General features: G+C 41.3%; 1 protein-coding gene across 1 annotated transcript in view; it reads left to right on the forward strand.

Annotated features, from left to right (window-relative positions):
• Fam135b (family with sequence similarity 135 member B) overlaps positions 1-22,302 on the forward strand; it is a 175,987-nt gene that overhangs the window by 68,093 nt on the left and 85,592 nt on the right. The window contains exons 3-5 of the mRNA XM_055626711.1: positions 10,820-10,959; positions 14,941-15,011; positions 18,406-18,579. Of these exons, the coding sequence (XP_055482686.1) occupies positions 10,820-10,959; positions 14,941-15,011; positions 18,406-18,579 (385 nt within the window). The remainder of the gene's footprint in view (positions 1-10,819; positions 10,960-14,940; positions 15,012-18,405; positions 18,580-22,302) is intronic.

The following is a 22,302-nucleotide window of genomic DNA, read 5'->3' on the forward strand; positions in this document are numbered from 1 at the left end:
TTCTTTCTTTCTTTCTTTCTTTCTTTCTTTCTTTCTTTCTTTCTTTCTTTCTTTCTTTCTTTCTTTCTTTCTCTTTCTTCCTTCCTCTTTTATAAAATTTATTTAATCTTTAAATTCACTTCACATCTTTGTTGTAACCTTTCCCTCCTCCTCCCCTAGTCCCACCATCCCTTCCCTTCTTCCCTCCACCCCCTTTACTTAGAAAAAGGAAGCTCCTTTCTCCCAGCCCAGACTGACAGAGACGACTAACCAGAGTCTAGAGGTGCTTGCTGAGACTGAAGCATCAACCAAAGACCATGCATGAACTGGACATAGGCCCCATGCAAAAAGTTAGCATATGGGTAGCTTAGGCTTCATGCGGGTTCTCAAGTGAGGAAAGTGGAGACTGCATTGGACATGAACTCACTTGCCAGCTTTTTGATCACTTTCCTGTGGTGTTTCCAGGCCACAGGGGAAGAGGACATGCTCAGTCCTGACAGTGTGGACTTAAATGCTGTGAACTGAAATGCTGCTTGTGCTGTGTTTGCCTGTGAAGGAACTGAAAATGAGTGGTTTAAACGTCTTCCCTGGAATCCTTCACGTGTAATCAGAGAGTTTTTCCATGCTCCATCTAAGCAATGCCCACTGTGTGTTCAGTCATCTTTTTTTTTTCAGTATAAAGAAAAAAAAACTGAAGATCTCTAACACACCACCCCCATTCTCCTATGAGAGTTCTATTGGTAAAATCTTGTAGTTGATCATTTTAAAGACATATCGGTTGCTAATTTCATCTAGTAGCATGTCTATTCAACAGTTTTGACTACCCATCATATGTTATCTCCCATATCAAGCAATTCATTAGACTCACTCTGAGATGGTGGTACTCTCCCAGTCCCAGTTCACAGCTGAGAAAAACTTAGGCTCAGACTAGAAGAGGCTTTGTGCACGAATACATGCTATCTAGATTCCAATGCCAAGAGCAACCACACACCAACAACTCAAATCTGCACTTTGGTTTTCACAAAACATACATGTGTAAGACTCATTACTAGACTCTGTTACTGAAATGCAAATTGAGAATACTTGAGACTGCTCGGCAGTGGGAAGCAATTTGGGGAAAACCCAGCTGGAGGGCTGCTGGAAGACTAGAGTGTGCTACAGGCTTCATGCTAGCCTCTTACCTTTGTGAGTATAGAGCAATGTGAATTACTGACCGATAAAGTGTTATCAAGTGCTGGACTGACTGGGCTCAATCTAACAGGCAGGTCACTGCGGCTTGTAATTAAGCAATTAAACCCACTCAGGGTTGATAGGAGAACACTCCCAAGCAAATTGCCGCAACAGCCCTTGCTTATGGCCAGACGTTTAAATGGCGTCTTGGGTTTAGTTGCCCTCTTATGGGTATGAATCTGTGCCAGAATTTAGAACCTGCTTTCTAACTTGAGTTTCCTTGCAGAGTAAGTTAGGCATGAGAAATCCCCAATATTAGAACCACAACATCCACAAGGGTCCCACTGGTATGGGATGGCTTTGCTTATTTGTTCTCCTTCAGGCTTGTGCTAATTAGAAACCGACAGAGTTATGAAGTGGTAGTGTGGAGAGCTGAGTGACTCTGATACCCAGAGCCTACTCTTCCATTATTCTATAACTTTTGATAGAACACAATAGATTAAAAATGATCATCAAGCTGCAGGGGGGATACAAAGTGAATAAAGTGTAATTAATAATAAAAAATGATCACCAGAAGTGAAATGTGGGAGAAAGAAGTGAGGAATCATTACACAAAGTATTGGAGAGTATCCCTTGCCATTACATTCTTACCAACAAGAGGATAACGCCTAACCTATTGCCTGTATGGTTATGTAGCTGAATAGTGAATGGTCAGATAAATATGTCAAGGAAAAAAAAATTTGAAACACCACCACCAACATAACACAATCTGGAGCGTCCATGCTATCAACATTTGATGCTGAACATATACGTAAACTATGTGTTTGTGAATTTCCTCATGAAACAAAATGAAATAATGAATGAATGACATGAAATTAAATGAGTTATGTGTCTTAGTTAGGCTTTTATTGCTGGGAAGATACACATGACCATGAAAACTCTTACAAAGGTAAACATTTCATTGGGGCTGACTTACAGTTTCAGAGATTTAGTCCACTATTGTCATTGCGAGATGTGTGGTGGCATGCAAGCAGACGTTTTGCTGGCGGAGCTCCTGAGAGTTCTATATCTTGATCCACAGATAGAAAAAGGAGACTGTGTACCACACTGGTCTTAGTTTAGAGAGACCTCAAAACTAATCCGCACAGTGACCCACTTTCTTTAACAAGGCCACTCCTACTCCAAAAAGGCCACACATCCTAATAGTGCCACTCCCTATGGGCCAAACATGAGAATATGGGGGACCATTCCACCCCAAATTTGTTCAAACCACAACAAAGCATGCAAGCATCTGAACTGTGCCTGACCAATCCAAAGCTAGCTCCTAGCAATGTTCTAGAACCTCTAGCCTCCAGTCATAAACAGGAAGGGTACCAGGGTGCTCCCACCCACCAGGTTGAGTTAACTGAAGCCGTTGTTTTCAGTGATGAGTCACTCATGTGCACACACGTATTCATGACAAAACCCTGTTTGTAGCAAAGCAAAGAAAAAAAGACATGAAATTGTGATGGGCGCTTGGTGAGAGAGGAGGAAGAGCTGACAGCAGTGGGAGGCTTGAATGAGACCAGAAAGTATTATCTGTGAAAGTATCAAATTACAAATTAAAAAAAACACAACAACTTGCTGAGAACATGCTATATGCCAAGTGCCATGCTATCATAAAAGAAAGAGGAAGGAAAACACCCTCTGTGGAGGAAATTTTAAATTGTCTTCTCTTTACAACATATTGTGGAAGCAGTTTTTGTAACCATAGAGTTAGTAAAAATATCTATTTCCAACTCAATTTGGTATACATAAATGTCACTTTAATTAACAGTTTTCAATTACGCTTTGTGAGATATTGCAAATAATACCATATCGCAGACAGTGAGGCATCCTTTAGGGAGAAAAGATCTTACTGGGTTGAGTAAAAGATTTCATTCCTTAATCAACAGATAATAGTATAAAACAGACACAAGAAACCCTACAATGATGCTCATTTCTGAGTCCCAGTGTCCTTCTTATGCCTGGTGTCTATGTGTCAGTAATAACTAAAATGCAAGCATGCATGGATCTCATTTATTAAAAGTCATAAAACGTATTAATTTGGGGATATGGGAGAGACATAAACTTAAACCAATTCCTATAAATGTAAACTTCTCAGCATCCCATCTCCAATGGAGTACTTTAAATGGAAAACAACAAAAGATGTTCAGTAGTCATTGGAAGTATAGTAAAAAATGGCAATATGTTATTGGTAAGCCCTGAACAACGTTGAAGTGGTCCCATTTCCAGATGTTGGATCTGATCAGGACCTCACTGCTAAGCCCTGGTTTGGCGACTGAATCTGGAGAAGTGAGGATTGATAGAACTCATGAAGACACTCCCAACTTAGTGGTGAGCTCCTCGCTGGTCCAAGCATCTGTTTAGATCTCTAGAGACCCCACTTCTAAGCTCCCAGTTTATAACTCTTTAGACATGACTGTGCTCTGAATGTTTGTCATCTCTAAACTTGACGATAAACTTTAGTTATTACAGTGAAGTGGGACTTTAGAAGATGATAGAAGTAGGACTCTACCTTTTGGGTATGACAGCTACCACTACAAAAAGGCATTTGCCGTGGAGATGATACGGCAAGATGTTGAAGCCTCCAGAACTCTGAGCCAACACGTTCCTGTTCACTATAAACCTTCCAAGCTGTGGCAATATGGTTTATATGCCACACTATGTAATATGTAATTATACATATTACATATTACAATATGTACAATATGTATTGTACAATATGTAGTTGTAGCACAAAACACCCTGAAACACCTTCACATATTGACCTGCAGCTCTACACAGTCCAGACTGTCCATCCCATGTGGAAAAGGTCACAGTGCAGTAAAACCAGCTTTTTACACAGGAGCGGCTGGGCCACGGGGAAGTGTTGAGCGCTCTCATCTTGGTCTTTCTTTTTTCTTCACTTCCTTTTGCTTCTGGGAACAAGGAACCGCTCTCTGATCCACACAGTATGTGGATATCTTTTTGGACAGGAGCATTCACATAGGTTGTTGCTACCTCAATGAGAGATTGGGCAATCCGATTACTTACAGTGGCCAAGTATGTACCCCAATTCCACCAGCCAGCAGCATGTGACTCACGTTTTGAATTTAGTTTTCAATGTGGCTTTGCTTCGTTTCTTCCTTGACGTGCTTGAAAAAAAAAAACAAACAAACAAACAAACAAAAAAAAAACTAATCATCTGGCTTCAAAGTAGCTTACCATCTTTCTTGGAAACAGGCAGAAAATAGACAGTGTACTTGTGTTTGCCTTCATTTTACTTGGAAATCTGAGTTTTGAGAACTTTATAGCTAAAAACTTTATTTTTTTTAACTCACCATTTCCTGGAAAGCAGGAAGGACAGCTTCTTGTGTTATTTGAGCTCAGATTCATTAACCTGCCCTAGGCCAAACATTCAGAAAAGTAGTAGGGGTGAATATAGAAATAACTAAGACCCTGGTCTGAGCAATCTTTCTTCTAAAATCCAGGTGTTCCTGGAGGGACTCACACTCAGATAGAGATTGGCCAAAGCAATGTTTTCTGATGGGTGTGGGAAGCACTCTTTCATAGAGAGTGGGCTGAGGTCAATATTCAGAAGCGTAATCTCAGCATTTCATTTAGTGCACGTCCTCACACCTACTTAGCCGGTCTCAAGCCTGGGGATATGGTGAATGTCATCTTTATAGTTGAAATAGTTCCTGTGTTCAAGCAGAGCCATGAGCATCTTTCTGAAATGGTGTTGGGGCTCTCAGTTCACAAGTACATGGATGCAGATGACCACTGCATTCTGTTAAATGAATGGCAGCTCCAGCTTGTCATCTGTTCTCACAGAGCACCTGCCCTCTGTCTGTCTGTCTGTCTTTGTATATCTGACTCTGTCTCTCTGTATCTCTGTCTCTCTGTCTCTGTCTCTGTCTCTCTCTCTCTCTCTCTCTCTCTCTCTGTGTGTGTGTGTGTGTGTGTGTGTGTGTGAAGGTTGTCTCAGCAGAGGAAAATTATCATCTGAATTTCAAAGATTAAGAATCTGTTGCAGGGAGAAAGGGAAATGACAAGATACACTATGTTTGTTTGTTTGTTTGTTTGTTTGTTTTTCCTCTTGCTCTTTGGCCTGAATCCAGGCACAGACTTTCATATGCATTCTGTGTACACTGGGGACCTCTGAACTTTTCTCTGCCATCTTCACTTTTCTGAATGCAAATTTCTTTTCTGCAATCTTTTCTTCCTCTTCCAATCCTTCTTCTCACCTGTCTTTTTATGAATTAAAGACCTTACCCTTCCACCCTTCTCGTGCATGGTGCAATACCTGACATGGTGAGGACGAGAAACATTTGGGAAGACGTGGCTGTACATCATCTTATAGACCAATTGGATCAATGCATCCCGAAGATAATAGAGGACAATTCCCCAACATGTGCATTAGTTTTCTTTTTCATTGAGCTGTGTCATGCCTGGAACCCTTACACAGAGCAGGTAACTTTTCTACAACTTGGACACTTCTCTAGTACTTTTTGAATTTTGTTTTGAGATAGGGAATAACCAAGTTACCCAGAGTGGTTATACAAGTTTGCATTCCCACCAGCAAAGGAGGAGGGTTCCTCTTTCTCTACATTCTCTCCAGCATGTGTTGTCATGTGAGTTTTTGATCTTAGCCATTCTGATGGGTGTAAGGTGAAATCTCAGGTTCCTTTTGATTTGCATTTTCCTGATGACTAAGGACATTGAGCATTCAAATATTTCTCTGCCATTTGGTATTCCTCTATTGAGAATTCTCTGTTTAGCACTGTACCCCATTTTTAATTGGATTTAACTTCTTTAGTTCTTTATATATACTGGATATTAGCCCTTTGTCAGTTATAGAGTTGGTGAAGATCCTTTCCCAATCTGTAGGCTGTCATTTTGTTCTGAAGACAGTGTCCTTTGCTTTACAGAAATTTTTCAGTTTTATTAGGTCCCATTTATTGATTATTGATCTTAGAGCCTGTGCTGTTAGTGTTCTGTTCAGGAAGTTGTCTCCTGTGCCAATGAGCTCAAGGCTCTTCCCCACTTTTTCTTTTAAGTGATTTAAGTCTGTCTGGCTTTATTTTCAAGTCTTTGATCCACTTGGACTTTAGTTTTGTACAGGGTGATAAGTATGGATCTAGTTGTATTTTTCTACATATAGATATATAGTTAGACCAGCACTGTTTGTTGAAGAACCACTTTGGAAATCAATCTGGCACTTTCTCAGACAGGTGGGAATAGTGCTACCTCAAGATCTAGCTATAGCACTCCTAGGCATATATCTAAAATACGATCAAGTATACACAAGGACAATTGTTCAACTATGTTCGTAGCAGCTTTATTTGTAATAGCTAGAATCTGGAAACAACCCAGATGCCCCTCAATTGAGGAGTGGATACAGAAATTGTGGTACATTTACACAGTAGATTACTACTCAGCAACTAAAAACAGGGAAATCATGAAATTTGCAGTCAAATGGTGTTAACTAGAAAAGATCATCTTGAGTGAGGTATCCCAGAAGCAGAAAGACACACATGGTATATACTCACTTATAAGTGGATATTAGACCTATAATAAAGGATAAACATACTAAAATCTGTATAGCTAAAGAAGCTAAACAAGAAGGAGCACCCTGGGTAAGATGTTCATTCTTCATTCAGAAGGCAAATGGGATAGAAATTGGAAGAAGGTGAAAACAAGGAATAAGACAGGAGCCTATTACAGAGGGCTTCTGAAAGACTGTACCCAGCAGGGTATTAAAGCAGATGCTGAGACTCATAGACAAACTTTGGGCAGAGTGCAGGAATCTTATGAAAGAAGGGGGAGATAGAAAGACTTGGAAGGATCTGCACCTCCACAAAGAGAGCAACAGAAACAAAAATCTGGGCCGAGGGTTCTTTACTGAGACTGAAACTCAAACCAAGGAGTATCATTCATGGAGATAACCTAGAACCCCTATACAGAGGTAGCCAGTGGCAGTTCAGTTTCCAAATGGGTTCCCTAATAAGAAGAGCAAGAACTGTCTCTGATAGGAATTCAGTGGCTAGCTGTTTGATCAACTCCCTCTGAGGGGGAAGCAGCCTTACCAGGCCACAGAGGAAGACTATGAAAGACAGTCCTTAGGAGACCTGATAGGTAGGGTCCAATGGAAGGATAGGAGATTCTCCCCTATAAATGGACTGGGGAAGAAGTATGGGAAGAGATAAGAGAGAGAGAGAGAGGGAGAATGGGATTGGGAGGAGATGAGGGTTGGGCTGGGATACAAAATGAATAAATTGTAATAAATAAAAAAATATATTAAAAAATAAACCAAGTTAACCAGACTGATGTTGAACTCACTCTAGCTCAGGGAGGCATAAAATAGTTTTGCTTCTTTGTCTCCTGTGTAGCTGGAATTATAGACCTTGATCACCACCTCAGCACTGTTCATTAGGTCTCTGAAGGATGCAGAACACATACTTTTCCTATTTTAGGGTTCTTTTTGCCTGGTCATGAGAGTAAGAAGAAGCATAGATGATGTGAATGGGTCCCACTAGTCTGGTAGAGAAACCTACACAAAGAGAACAGAGGACCAAGGGTAAAATATTTTAGGAAGTAGCTTTGCTGAAAAGAAAATTGCATTTCCCTTCAGGGTATCAGGAAGAGGGAGAAAGGCTGGGGTATCTGCACATGGACTGTCATCACCGGAGGAGAGAAAATGCAACCAGGGCTACATGGGTACAATGTTGATGGGGCTCATCACCAGGGAGGGGGTCTTATCATCCGTGTACCTTCCCTTATGAATAAACATACAATCCCTGTCGAGTGGTAATAGAAAATGATAGAGATCCCCGTTCAGTCTTCTAAGTGCCTGTCCTAGGATGAAGAGGGAATTGCGAGGCTTTGGGATCTTCAATGATGACAAACAGATTCCTGTGACGTAGTTTACCAATATGATCTAAGTCAGAGGACATTTGTCCTTAAAGACCTGTCTAATGCCACTGAATTCAAAAGAAACTGCTCATAAAGCCAGTTCTCAGCACAGCTAAAATGCTATCACTGTGTACCCAGCAGTCCCTGTATGTTCTATGTCATAGGATCCTGGTCTGCTTGGTCGTCTTTATATCCATGGTACTCCACTTCATCAGTGTGGTTGTGCCCATTTTTCACAAGAAAAGCTGCTGTTATAAAAGATGATGTCACTTCCCTAAAAAGGAAACAGATTGAGCTTCTTTGCCAGCTGTCCCTCCTGGCAGCAGACAGCTCATGCTGCTCTGACCTTCAGAGGATTTGCTCTATCCATCCTCTTTCATGCTGTTGGTCCGACTTACAGATCAACCTGACTCTGACAGAGGAAGGAAAGAAGAAAGAGGTAGAGTGGGAAATCAAAATGGAGGGATCTATACACAGAGGAGAATTCTAATTAAAAGTGGTGTCATCTTGACTTCAACTTGGTCTCAGTGGAATTTAGTACTCATAGAAGAACAATTCATTTTGGCTTATAGTCTCAAAGGGTTAGATGGTTGGGAGAGCATGGCAGAAAGCATCAGGTGTGATGGCTAGAGCAGGCATCTGAGAGCTCAATCCTTCAAACAGAGAAGGGGAAATGAATGTAGGCGGGGTTTTTACTTCCAAAATCTGACTTCAGTGACATATTTCCTCCAGCAAGGCCACACATTCTAAACCTCCCCAAACCGTGCCACCAACTGAGATCACATGTTCATAAGCTAGAGCCGATGGGTATTATTTCACATTCAACCTCCCACAACGCTGTTTCGTTTCTCCTCACTGTGCTTTGTAGAGTACTAACCCTTTACCAGAAATGTAGTAAATTTCATTCATTCACCATCTGAAACTTTATTTCCTATTTAAGTAGACAGATATGAGGACACTCTTACATGGTGCTTTGCCATGGTGGGTGTTTTAGCCAAAGCAGCTGCAACAAAATAATGTAAACTAGCCATCTGACAAATGACAGAAATGTGTTTCCCACAGCTTTGGAAAATGAGGTCTGAGACCATGATATAGCTGAATGGTTGGATTCTCAGGCCCTGGCTTGGAACAGGCAGGTTGAAAACTTCTCTGCACTGTCACACTGCAGAAGAAGCAAGTGGTTCATTCTTTCGCCTCTTCCTTGAAGAAAAATATCTCATTCACAAAGTCATAGCCTTTGTAACCTTGCTGTAGAACTGGGGGAGGGAGCTGCAATCTCATGTCAGGTCAGTATCAGGTCCAGACACCCATTCTTAATAAGTCAATTAAAGGAACCAAATTAAAAGAGGAGAGAAAAAAAAAGGAGAGTTATTCAATGTGTCTACACCAGGAAAGAGGACAATGAGATTCAGAGAGGCCTGCAGTCTATCTTGCAGTCCTGAAGTGAGATCAACATTTAAATAGAAGACACCATATCTAAGCAGTTCTGCAAGGTGTGGTCTGCCCACCACTGACCCATCATTATCTGGGTTTCAGTTTCAACCTCTAAGATGGTCTGACAAGTTATAAGACTTGTATGAAATCTCTTTTACAGAGGCAAATTCCCCAGTCTGGCTGGAGTCCTTTGCTTCTCCCAACATGATAGTTCCAAGAAAATTCCCAATTCTTTGGGGCCCATTATTACAACAGTTGGATAATCAGATTGAAAGACACAGCTGTTTCTTTGAAATATCATCATTTCTGCTACACCATTTACAACCTTACCACCTTCCAAGGACCAATATCGTCAACTGCTATCACATGAAGTTTATGTTTGAACATGATAACTTGGGATAAACAGGAGCATTCATTTCCCAATAAGAAACTAGTATGGCATTGCCTCTAATTTGGGGGCATACTTACAAGTTTTTTTTTCCCTTGGGTAGTATGCAAAACATTTAAGTTGCTTTGGAAGCTATTAAGTGTGCTTTATAGATGTATATTATTAGGAGTAAGTAATTAATGTCTTACATAAACATTGACATTATTTTTAATTATTCCATGCTTTTTCTCTCTGAAATATATGTGGTGAAGATTTATAGGCTTGTACCTACTTCATGCAAATGATGACTCTGGGAAATGGATGCAGAAAGGTATTTTAACCTTGCTGTTCAGTTGCATTAAATGTAATATTAAAATATTGTTTAGGGATTATGAAACAGAACACAGAACACATTGAATCTCCAACATAATGTAGTCTATTAAGCTGCTTGATAGTTAGTCCAATATGAATGTGAAACTTGCCTCAAATTCTCGATGAAACATTTCTCAAATCATACGGTATATGGCAGCATTTGTAGTGGTGATGGGTTCTGTGAGCACTCTGGGGTTGTTGCAGAAAGTGCACTTTCTCTATTTTGTTCACCATATTCTTTGTTTCCTGGATGGAGGTGACAGGACTCTTAGAACTGACATGTGATCAGGTGAAGAATTTTGAAAGCACTGACTTCTAGACAGAAATACTATTCACAGCAAGAGTGACTTTGACAAAGTCATGTGGCTTATAAGACATTGATCAAAGCTCTCTTGAGAGACAGTTTACTCCAATGAATACAGATGTTCCTGTGATGGAGTCTCATTCGTGATCTTAAGATTTGGAATCAGAGTGTCCTCAAGGCCAAAAAGATACCTGGATGGTACTGTGGTTTCAGGATGGTTCTAGAGTTCATCACCTCCTGTTTTTCCTGTTTTGCAGAGAGCAGCAGCCTGCATTCAGCCTTTGTCCATGAGAGTGCTGTGCATAGTCGGGTCTTGCAGATCTTATACAGGAATGAAGAAGTTCCCGTAAATGATGTCATGCTCTTCCGGGCTCATTTGCTCTTAGATGGTGAGAGGGTAAGTCTTGGTCTGTCAGGGTAAATCTACCGGAAAAATATACATGAGCATGTCCTTGGCATTGTCTGTTAGTGGTTTCCATGTGGAGGACTAACTTTGCTGCAGCTAAGATGAAGAATTTGGACAGTTTAACAGGAAGATGCTCAGCCCTACGAAAAAGGCGAGGTAGAGATTACAACGAAAAGTGATAGTGAACAAAACTACACTATAAGGCAGCAGTTCGCAACCTGTGCTTTGCAACCCCTTGCGGGGGAGGGGGGCTTCAAACAACTCTTTTGCAGGGATTGCCTAAGACCATCAGAAAGCAGATATTTACATTACAATTCACAACAGTAAGAAAATTACAGTGATGGAGTAGCAACAAAAATAATTTTATGTTTGGGGGCCATCACAACATGAGGAACTGTTTAGGGGCCTCGACATTACAAAGGTTGAGAGCCACTGTTATAGTGAAATAGGAAATCCCTGGAGGAAAATTTCTTTGTGCCCATACGACAGAAGCTAGATAATGCTTTTGCAAAATGCTATTTCCCAAGCCCACCACAGACCTGGTGAGTGCTTCAGAGACTAGGTGGGTAGGGGATGAGTTGATTTAGAGGTTGAGCAAGCAGGCATTGCTGGTCTTTCTACAGGGAACACTTGGAAGGTTTAGGACCTGGGGAGCAGTATACTGGAAAGTGGTAGAGCATTCAGGGTTAAACTTAGGGTGGCAAGGGCTGGGATGGGAATTTTATAAAGTAGGGCAGGGCAGGCACAGATGTGAATGTCAAAAAAAAAAAAAGTTTCAGGATATGATGTGGGAAGCCATAGTGATCTCACCCAGTGTAGCGTGTTTACCTTGACCTAGAGGTAACAACCTTGGAGATTTTTTCAAAAGGAAGAGATATGAGATTGACCAAAGTGCAAATATTACAAATGAGACCAAGGACATGAAGGTGGTTGCTGCTGTTGGCTATGCGGGTCTTGGTGAAGCTCAAGACAAAGAAAGCAACAGTTGAACAGAAACAGAAGAAGTTAAGGGTTGAACCATGTGACAGCCAAAGCTAGCTCAGAGAGATTGGTTCACTTATACCTATGAGATGGAGGACTTCATGTACATAAGGCAGTCAGTAGAAATGGACTATAAGGGTATGTTATGCTGCTGGAGACAACAGTGATAGTCCAGGGTAGGTGAGGGAAGAAAATCTCCTATTGGATAGTGATAGGAGCTGGGTCTACCTGGAAGGATTATCCACTGATCTTATCACCAGTAGCATCTCCTATTTGCTAGATGAATTCTGTCAGGACTTTTGCTGAGTGTTTTGTAATTTCTCATTGAGTCATTGCAGTGTGATGAGGGGCTTTCCCAATCTTATTTGATGGATGGGGATGCAGAGATTTAGAACTGTGACTTGTCTCCATCACATCACTAGGATGTGGTAAAGCCGTGGTTTAAACAAGAGGTTTCCATAGAGCATACAGGGTCAGCGTGTAGATGTGGTGGGAGAAGGGATCCTCTGGTTTCAATCTCAATAGTAAAGTAGAAATAACAACAGCCATAACAAATTGCATTATTTGAAATTGGTAACCCATTTTGTACACTTTCTTATTTACTTCACTAAGTATAATGCAATAGCATAAGTAGAATTATTTTACTCCCATGTTATGAATGGGAAAAAAAAAGCCAACAGAGATTCAATGGATAGCAGATTCGGGATTTTCACTTGTAAATTCTGGCTTTTGAAGCTGTTTCCTCAGCCTTCAGGCTACAGTGGACCTTGGGGAAAAGGGGAAGAGTCACTGTATAAACTTATATGAGCAGGAATGTTGCAATTATAATATGTAGTTTTCTATAAACATATATGTGTTAGTGTCTTGCAAGTAAGGTTTAGCAAGATACCAGTGAAAGTTATAATCAGGTTTACTGTAGACTCCATTCTTAGAGAATTGCACCCAGTAAATCTGGTGTTCATAGGAAGTTTTCAATATCCAGGCAAATGTTTGCTCAGAAGGTCTTTAGATGATTTACTTCTCCCATTTTACTTCCAGGAAACTGGTGGTAAGACCTGTGTCTCTTTGGTTGTATATGAAGCATGATTTGTGGTTATACAAAACAAACATAAGAAAAGAAGTGTTTACAGAACTTGGATTCAGCAAAATGTTAGGTCTTAAATATATTTTTTTTAATAACAGTTTTTTAAACCACAAAGCCTTAAAGATAAATTCCATCCATATGTCTCTGTTTGAATTATACTTAACCCATAAAGACATTTACAGAGAAGCCTTTGAATGGGTGATGTCTGTCCCTGTGGGGTAAGGGTATTCTTACAAAGAAACAAAAATCAAAATAGGTGAATATGAGAGAAAATAGTTTTATTCTATGAAGATTCATTGACACTGCCTCTGCAGTAGTATACTGTTCCTGGAAGCTAGAGGCCACAATGAATGAGGACTAATGTATTCCTTAATGACGAGGAGGTCAGTGGGGACATATGACAAGAAAATAGTCATGGTGCTTTGCCTCAAGTAGAGGAGCACTGCCATCGGAGTGTGGTAAACCATGGCGTTTGCAGGATTTTCCTGATCCAAACAGCTAAGAAATGTCATCCCTGCCTTCCCGGATACCAGGGATTTTTTCTTTTCCCCAAAAAAGCTAAAGACCCACGATATGAATGCAAATGTGAAATTACCTGATCTTGCAGCCTGTACAACTTGTTCAAAACATTTTTAAAAATACCTTGGGGAACTAAACAAAACATGCCTGGCTCACAGATTTGGCTCGGGGGGGCTTCCAAATGAAGAGCTCAAAACAAGCCATTATAATCAGAAGTGCGGAATGCGAAGAGAGAAAGGAAGAGGCTCATTGTGAATTACAGAGGAAGGCTTCAGCCAGCCAGGGAGCAGATGAGAATCCAAGCCTTATGGCATGGGGGCAATACTGATACTGAATAAATCCAAGGAGTGCAGACAAGGAAGACTAGTATACAGCATATGATTTCCCTATCAACGTGTAAGAGAAGACATGAGAAAACCATTTTGGGACACACATGGAAAGAACTGTCTTTAAAAAAATAAGTAAAAATAAAACAAAGACATGGATGAAATCCAGACATGGAAGGGTGGAGAGTTTATGAAGCTGAAGGAGCTTGAGTCACCTTGGCAATTACTTAGCCATACTGAATGCCAGCTTCCTCCCCTTAACCTGTGGATGGGGATGCCAGTCATGTGGAGACATTTGAGTGTGAAGGACAACTTCAGGCATCACTGTACAAGTTTGGTTTCACTGACAGCTCACTCTGCCACTCTGCACACAGCAGGTGCTATTCAGTCTTTTACTCATGCCTGGAACCCATGTCAAAACCATTTCAAAAATGAGACTTAAAATGCTTGCAAGATAGATTGTGTTGATTTCTTTTTTAGTTTTTGTGATTAAAAAATAAGCTGGACAGAAGCAACTTAAGGGAGAAAAGTTTTATCCCCGCTCACAGTTCAAGCACAGCCTGTCATGGCAGGGAAGCTGAGGTTGCAGGACCCTGAAGCAGCTTGCTACATTGAATCCACAAAGAGGAAGCAGAGAGCAATCAGTCCATGCAAATGCTCAGCACTTAGGATAAGTCTTCCCATATCAGTTAACCTAGTCAGGATTATCTCTCATTTGCATCCCAGAGGTTGAATAATATGCCTAGAGGTTTATCTCTTAGGAGATTCAGTATTTCATCAACTTGTCAATTGAGATTAAGCATTACAAGGATGCTTATTTAATAATTGTTGGGAATACACTTTTACCAAGCCGGCTGTTTGGATCTACTGTTTTTGTTTTTTTGTTTTTCCATTTTATAGCTAATATTCCCAGGTAACCCGCTTATCTAGTACTCTATATGATATCCACAGAGATTCTCACTCTACAGCGAGATTCTGTTTCTCTGTTTTAAGAATCAGTGAGCTAAATGTCCCCATTGGATTGCCAGTTGGCTGCTGAACTCTCTTGGTCTTGTCTTTCAGGTAGAAGATGCGCTGAGCGAGGTGGAGTTTCAGCTCAAGGTGGACCTGCACTTTACCGATAGTGAGCAGCAGTGAGTGTCATGGACATCCTTGGACTGAGTAGGGGGGTTCCTTCATCTGCCCCTTCCTCACACATGGGGCTTCCTCAAAGACAAAGTGCTCATAGTTTCTCTGGCTCAACCAGTTACTGGTAACTTGTGATGTCCCTTGGCAGTTCCAGTCTTCCTGATGCAAATAAACTGATCAAGAAAAGCCCTCGCAGGCATGCCCTGTAGATTGGGTATTAGCTGATTATTATTAGTATCTTTCTAGATGCTGTTAAATTGTCAGCCAAGATTAGCCATCACAACATGTCTGCCAGAGCCAGGAAAAGCTCATTTATGTGGAGTCAGATTGTTTAGGTTCTGCACACAGAAAACTGCTAACTTTTTGCCTTATTAATGGGTATCTTCTACTAAAAGCATTTTTTTTTCTATATGGTACTGATTTGGGGGATTTAAATAATGTCTCCATGAGGATAGACAATCAAAATCCCTTTCAAACCATTCTTGCTGCATTATTCCCTGTGTCTTTACTGAACATTTGCTATTGTTCTCACCACTTTGAGAACTGAAGATCTATTTATGTAAAACTTGCTGAGAAAATAAGCAGGGAACAGTTTCCTTCCTTTTTAACTGCTTTCTTCAAGCTTGGTTCATGGCCTCTTTCCTTTACCTTGGGCTGCCCTATTTGCTTCTTAGTCTTCCTATATTCTTTCAGGAATTAAATAAACAATATTTCTCCTAGGTATGAAAAGGTAGGACAAAACCTCTTTAATCTCATATCTCACATAAGGCTTCTTTCCATGCCTCTTTTTAAAATAAGGTCTTCTTAGTGTAGAATGTTCTCAGCACACACACACACACACACACACACACATACACACACCCCTATTTTTTTTCTTTTTCTTTCTTTCTCTCTCGCTGGTGGATACTAAAGAAAGTCCATTTACACCTCGGCTTGAGTGCCCCTGTTTCCTGTTCTTGTGACTCCCCCCTGTAATCTGATATCTCTGTAATCACCCTCTAGCAACCACTCAGCCTGAGAACCCTATGCCTACTGGCTTCATAAACTTCTACCCATTGCTCCGCAGTGCATATATCTGGTTGGCTGTAGAACCATACTGTCAGTCACAAACATAGCCCACAAATTATTGTCTGGCAAGGTCTTCTAATAATTTTAATGACATACTGCAGTTGAAATAGTTTTTCTTGCCAGCAGAAGAGCAGTCATGGGAGAGCCTGATACAGGAAACTGGTCATGTAAAACATGTGAAATATAGAAGCTTAGGGACAGCACTCTTCAACTAGGACATGTACAAATACCTATGCTTCCTCCGAATATAAATTATAAGTTAGAAATCAGGATGTGAATCATTTTTAAGTCAGGTAGGTTTTTTTTTTCTTCCTCCTTTCTTAGCAGCATGTAGAAAACAAGGGAAAAAAGGTATGTGGGGGGCTGCTGTTTAATCAGAGTTAGGCCAGCTAATGAGGTCATTCTCATAAATTAGTTTGGCAGTGATGGCCCTTGGCTTTGTTCATAGATACTGGAGGTAGCAGTGATGATGGCACGTGGTAGATGTGAACCAAGGGTGCTCTACATAGGACAACGCGCAGAACAGCTCTGTTTCTTCCAAAGCTTTATTCAGTCCCAAAAGCCAGTATTACATGCTCTGGGGCACTATCCTATCTATGCTTTTTGATTTGGAAGGGTCCATCAGAACCTGCTTGCACAGGGTCAGGACACTCATCTCCACATAGCCTTCCCAGGGCCTGCACAGCTCAGCAGATAGGAAATTCATTAATACTTAATGGGATGCTGTGTCTTCCCATGGGTTCTCTTGGTTGGCCTTAATTTTATTCCTTGCAAGTGTGCAGAATAATTCTGCCAGGAGGGCTGCCCTTCCTGTGAGATACTAACTTTTGCTGTAGTTTGTTTATTTTGTTTGTTCAGGTCCTTTATAAGAACCTCAGGCATTCTATTAAAGTTCACCTGTATCTTCTCTCCACTGAGGTTCCCTAGGAAGTAGGCTTTGTCTCCATGAATGGGTGCTGTCTATTTCCTATCACAGAACAGTGATCAATTCTCACTTTAATTTTTCCTTATGAAGGAGGCTTGGGTTATGCCTAAATTCTTGTTCTCACTACCAGGAGCTGACGTCTAAATGGGCTTACATACTCTAAATGCACAAATACTGTACAGTAATTCAGACAGAAAAGAGGCAGAAACTCCTGGTCTGGCAGGGCAGTTTTTCTTGTGACTGTGAACAAGTTAAACAATTCATATAAATTTCACATGTTTTATGAGTGGAATATAATTAGTAAGCACATTATGAGTGTCTTACAGGGAAAAATAGAATATCCAATCAATAGTCAAGAGTGAGATCATTATCATCCAAATTAATGTGAGCCTGAAGGACAACAGCTTGCTGACACCCATGGTTCTAGTCTCTTCCTCTCTTTATCAGGTTTCTTCCTGGTCAAAACATACATGTAGTTACATTTGGCACGAAGGGTTCACTAACTGGTGCTCCCTTGCACACAAGCAACAAGGAGCACAAGGAAAGACAGCCCCTTGGATGCCAGTGGGAGCCTGCTTTTTCTGTTTTCCCTCCCTGTTCTCTACTTGCTAATCCATGGAGGAATAAGAGATATTTTCTATGTTGCACTCCCAGGAGATGCTCAAAGTGGCTTTCCACAAGCTCTGGTTTCCTGCAACCTGCAGAGCCACAGGGACTGTTTCTCAGCACTTTTGTTTAGGGGGAAAAAAACTTTCCTTTTTGTAATAAAGGGTACTTCCGAGTTTGTCTGTCTGTGGCCTGTCTTTTAAGAATGGATATGCACTGATTAAAAAGTGCTAGAACAGAATAAAGGGGTGACTGCCTAAATCTCATTAGACTTTCAGCATGTGCTCTCGATACCATTTAGCCTTTTACCATTCAGTCAGCCAGTTGTCATTATTACAAGCATAGGCTTGATCAACTTCTCCATCATGCCCTGTACCAGTGAGATGCGAGAGTTGTAAAGATGAGTTAGTCATAGCTCCTGCCTTTGGGTGTTAGTAATCCACCAGAAAGTGCAAACTGACAAGAATCCATGCAGCATTTTAAGAACAATGCCCATCTCATGGGCAAGAAAAGAGGGCAAAAAGATACAAGAGACTTGCATTCCTGAGAGGAGCCCTGGAAAGATCTGGTCATCTTCACCATCCCAGAGGTACAGATTTAGCGGCAGTGACAAAAGAGCTGGGGCCCAGAGCTGTCACGTAATCTTCATTCTTCATTTTCCAATTGAGGGAAAAAAAAATCTTTCAACCAGGCAGAATATTGCAGGACTGTGTAAGATGTTGCAGCTACAAAGTAGATCTGCTTGAGTGAAAACAGGGCCAACCAACCGTGCTCTAAGCGCTCACTCCCTTGCCTTTCAGGCTGAGAGATTTGACTGGGACACCGATGATCAGCAGTCGCACACTTGGCCTGCACTTCCATCCCCGGAGGGGTCTGCACCACCAAGTCCCTGTCATGTTCGACTACTTCCACCTTTCAGTGATCTCGGTAACCATCCACGCTGCCCTGGTGGCTCTGCAGCAGCCCCTGATCAGGTATGGAGTTAGAAGCAGCACTAACACTCATTACATGCATCTCTGAGAGACAGTTTGCCAAAGGTGATCAGCACAAAGTAGAGCAGCTTGTTCCTGGTTGGAGACTTAAGCTTGGGTCTCACCGTGTTCCACAGAAGTGGGAGCATGCAGGAGAGAGCCTCAAGATCCGAGACGACTTTGGGGGATTCCGGGGATGGATGGCTTACAAACTATAGCCCACACCTCAGGGATTCCGTTCTTCCATGGCCTCACATATACCTAGTAGTGCCTTGAGATGCTCCTCATGTTTCTGATACATAGTCTCTGTCTGTAAAATTGTGATTACCATCAACATCTATATAAAGTTGTTTTGCCTTTTTTGTTTTGTTTTTTTTCAATTCCTTTGATTTTTTTTCTATATATCAGGTTTCCATCTCTTTATTACTTGAAATTCAATTTAAGTTTAAATAATGTATACATTGGCACCTTCATATGTGTATATGATTCACTCTGATTATTCTTACTCCCAAATCCTTTTTCTCTCTATTGAACTCCCGTAAATCTTTTTTCTTCCCTATAAGTTCTTTTAACACATTTATGTCTTTTGTGTGCTGAGTGTGTGTGATTAACAAGGGCCATTCATGTGAAGTTTTAGTGAATCTTAGAGGACAAGACTAGCATGTCAGGGATCCACATCTGTTCCTTCTCAGAGTCCCTGTTTGCTCAAATATAGGTTTGTTTTTAAGATGCTTTGACTTTGCCTTTCATTGACTCACACTAAAGCATCTCTAAGGGGCAGCGGAGAACTTAGGTTTTCTTCATTGTAAAAGTGGAAGGACAGAGCTCATGAAAACTATTGAGGTGGGCTGTGCATGGCCATTCAATAGTGTCTCATAATGGCTGAATATGTTCATGTAGATAATTTTAAAAGACTGAGAACATGTGAGTAAAGTTACATATGCATGCAGTGGGATATTTAGGGTAAGTTCCCTTAACACGGAGGAAGAGAATTTGTCCCAATATCTGTTCTAGACAGCTTCTAAGATTTTGTATGTGTGTCAGAAAAGCACAGTCCTCACTGCTTTCAATGTCCATGCTCTAAAAGCTCTGATCTCTGTTAGAGTCTGAGAGTAGAAAATGAGATATTTGCTCTTCCACATAAGATGAGACTTCATCCCTTGACCCAGTTTTGCTCCCTGCTCTACTGACCAACAGAGTCAGTTCAGGTTCTCAGTGACAGTAGATAAGATGATACATATTGAATAACTAGGACAAAAAGCATTGCCCAAAGACAGGCAATGTTTGGCTGATGGGCAAGGTGAAATGATTCTTAAAAGGCAACCCTGGATTTCAGGGAGGGAGTATGGAAAAAGTGCTAGCACTTAGCAGTGGAAAAGTCTGCATAGGAGTTAAAACAGCACCTATAGCAAAGAGCAGAGAGAAAGGGGAATTCAAAGGTGCAGAGAGCCAGTAAGCAAAAGGTGTTAGTGTGGAGCTGAATGTCAAGGTCAAATAGTCCATGGTCTTCTGTACCTAATGTTCTCTTGCCCCAAGCCTTTCTAGCTCCTAGACTAAAGGTCCTAGATTGGGGGAAAGGAGGAACATGGGTCAGGGGTCAATGTTTTCTTCCCTCATCATTTCTAATGAGTGTGTATGGCAGACCTGCTGTGCTCCAGTAGAGGCATTAGGATATATACAGTGGGTTCGCAAAGGACATGCAGGGCCCTTGGAACAGACCTTTCCTTCACAGAGCTCTGATAAGGGTATGTTGAGTCACATAGGGTGTTATATAAGAATGCTAGAAAGATGTTATAATGTAGAAACATGGAAAGCAACTCTAACCTTGGGAAGCTGCAACTCCTGCAAAGCACATTCCCCATCTGGATGGCTCCCTTGGATCGGGAAACACTGCTTCAGTGAATGTCTCAGGGTTGGATCTGTGTGCCAAGGGTGAGACAGAGCATCTGTGCCCTGAGGTCAATGTAGACAGCAGCTGGAGACCAGACAACAACTCAGATAGGAAAGGAACTGGTCTCATGGGGCTTGGGGTCCCAGAGAGTAAGGGACATCTCTTTGTTTAATTCCATCACTAACGTCCTTGGTGATCACGGAATAGCTTATCTCACATCTCTAAATATCTGTTTCACCACATAGACACATAAATTTACATACAAAATGAAGAATTTTGTGACAATAAAGCAGCAGAGATTATGGCTATATAGAACAAAATCATATAGACTGTCACACATGATGAGTACGTGTGTATGTAAAGGTGCTTGAAGCAATTCTAGAAACATGGAAACAAACAGTTCTAAGACGCATGTATTGTGTGACCTTGGCTCTAAGAGACTAGAGTCTGTCAGTCGTCCACGTGGATTAGCTTCCAAACCAAGTGGTGTGCAAAGTACTGGGGAGGCCTGAGTAGAGTATGTGCTAAAAAAAAAAATGGTTTCAGGGCTGGGGAAGCCCCAAGTGCCAAATCTGAGTCCCTACTTTCTCACTCTGTTCACTTGAGCATGCGGGATTCAGTTTCAGTCTGCAGCAGGAAAATATTGAAATATTCGATGACAGCACATAGGAAGAAGCCCTTGGGTATATATGTACCCAATAGATTTTCTTTTATAAAGTACCCAGCATATTCTGGGATACCCATTTAGCACTGATAAGCTCCTGACAAATGGCAGGCAGGTTGCATCGAGGGGTTGAACGTAAATTAGTTGAGTATACAGAGGCACTGAAGGCTTGTACCTGAGAAAAATCAAGTCTTATCCTCCTCAAAGCTCCCTTAGGCAGGAGGGCCAATAGTTCAGGCAGGATGACATGTGAGAGGTCCGAAAGGTCCCTAGCACCTGGTGTTACCTTTTGGCTCTAGTGGTGCTAAGAGCTCTGATGCCATCTTGCTGCGGGTTTGGAGTCAGAGTATCTCAGAAGAAAGTTTAACCTTCTGATAAATAGCATACTCTGCAAGCTTTTCAGCAGCAGCCTTCCAGATGGGAGCACACACAGCTGCTGGAGAGTTAAACTTCACAGATGGGGTAAAAATAGAACCGCCTTCCACTTTCTGGGTTTTGCAAGAATTTTTGTCTTGGTGCATGGTAGCTGGGAACAAAGGGAACCCTCTAAGTGGGAAATACCTGTCAAATAGAGCAAGCACCAGCCTTTTCAGAAAAACTCTCTTAACACGTTAGATCCAACAAGGATGAAGCAGAAACCTCAGAAGACCCTTAACCTTCACTGAGAAAAACAAAAAAACAAACCAAACCAAAACCGAGTCTTTAATTGTCAAATAAGTGCAACTGAGTCTTACTCAGAGGCTTTGTTCCATATAAAAGCTAACAAGTATCTTAGTTCTTTGTTGGCAGATGTCTTAGAGAAAGAGTTATGAACCATGAATGTATATCAAAAACATGCACATGTTTTTTTAAACTCTGGAATGTCTCTACTAACTCCTTCTGGCGGAATGGTAAACTTGCTTTAACTCTTGGTTCAACACAAGTCCAAAGGCAGATGTGGTGGTACGCACCTGCAATCTCAGCACACGGGAAGTGGGTGAGCAGGAGGGCCAGGAGCTTGACCAAGCTGGCAGAAATAAAACCCTGTCTCATAAACAAAAACAAAAACAAAGCAAAACAAACAAAAAAACAACAGAAACAAACCCAAACCAAATCAGAACAAAGCAAATTCAGGTAGTATTAGTATTATATGATGCCATTGTCCCTCACTGAGGCAGGGAACCCTCAGCTA

Source organism: Psammomys obesus, unplaced genomic scaffold, assembly GCF_907164565.1.
Source record: "Psammomys obesus unplaced genomic scaffold, mPsaObe1.curated_primary_1811, whole genome shotgun sequence".
In the NCBI taxonomy this organism is placed as follows: domain Eukaryota; kingdom Metazoa; phylum Chordata; class Mammalia; order Rodentia; family Muridae; genus Psammomys; species Psammomys obesus.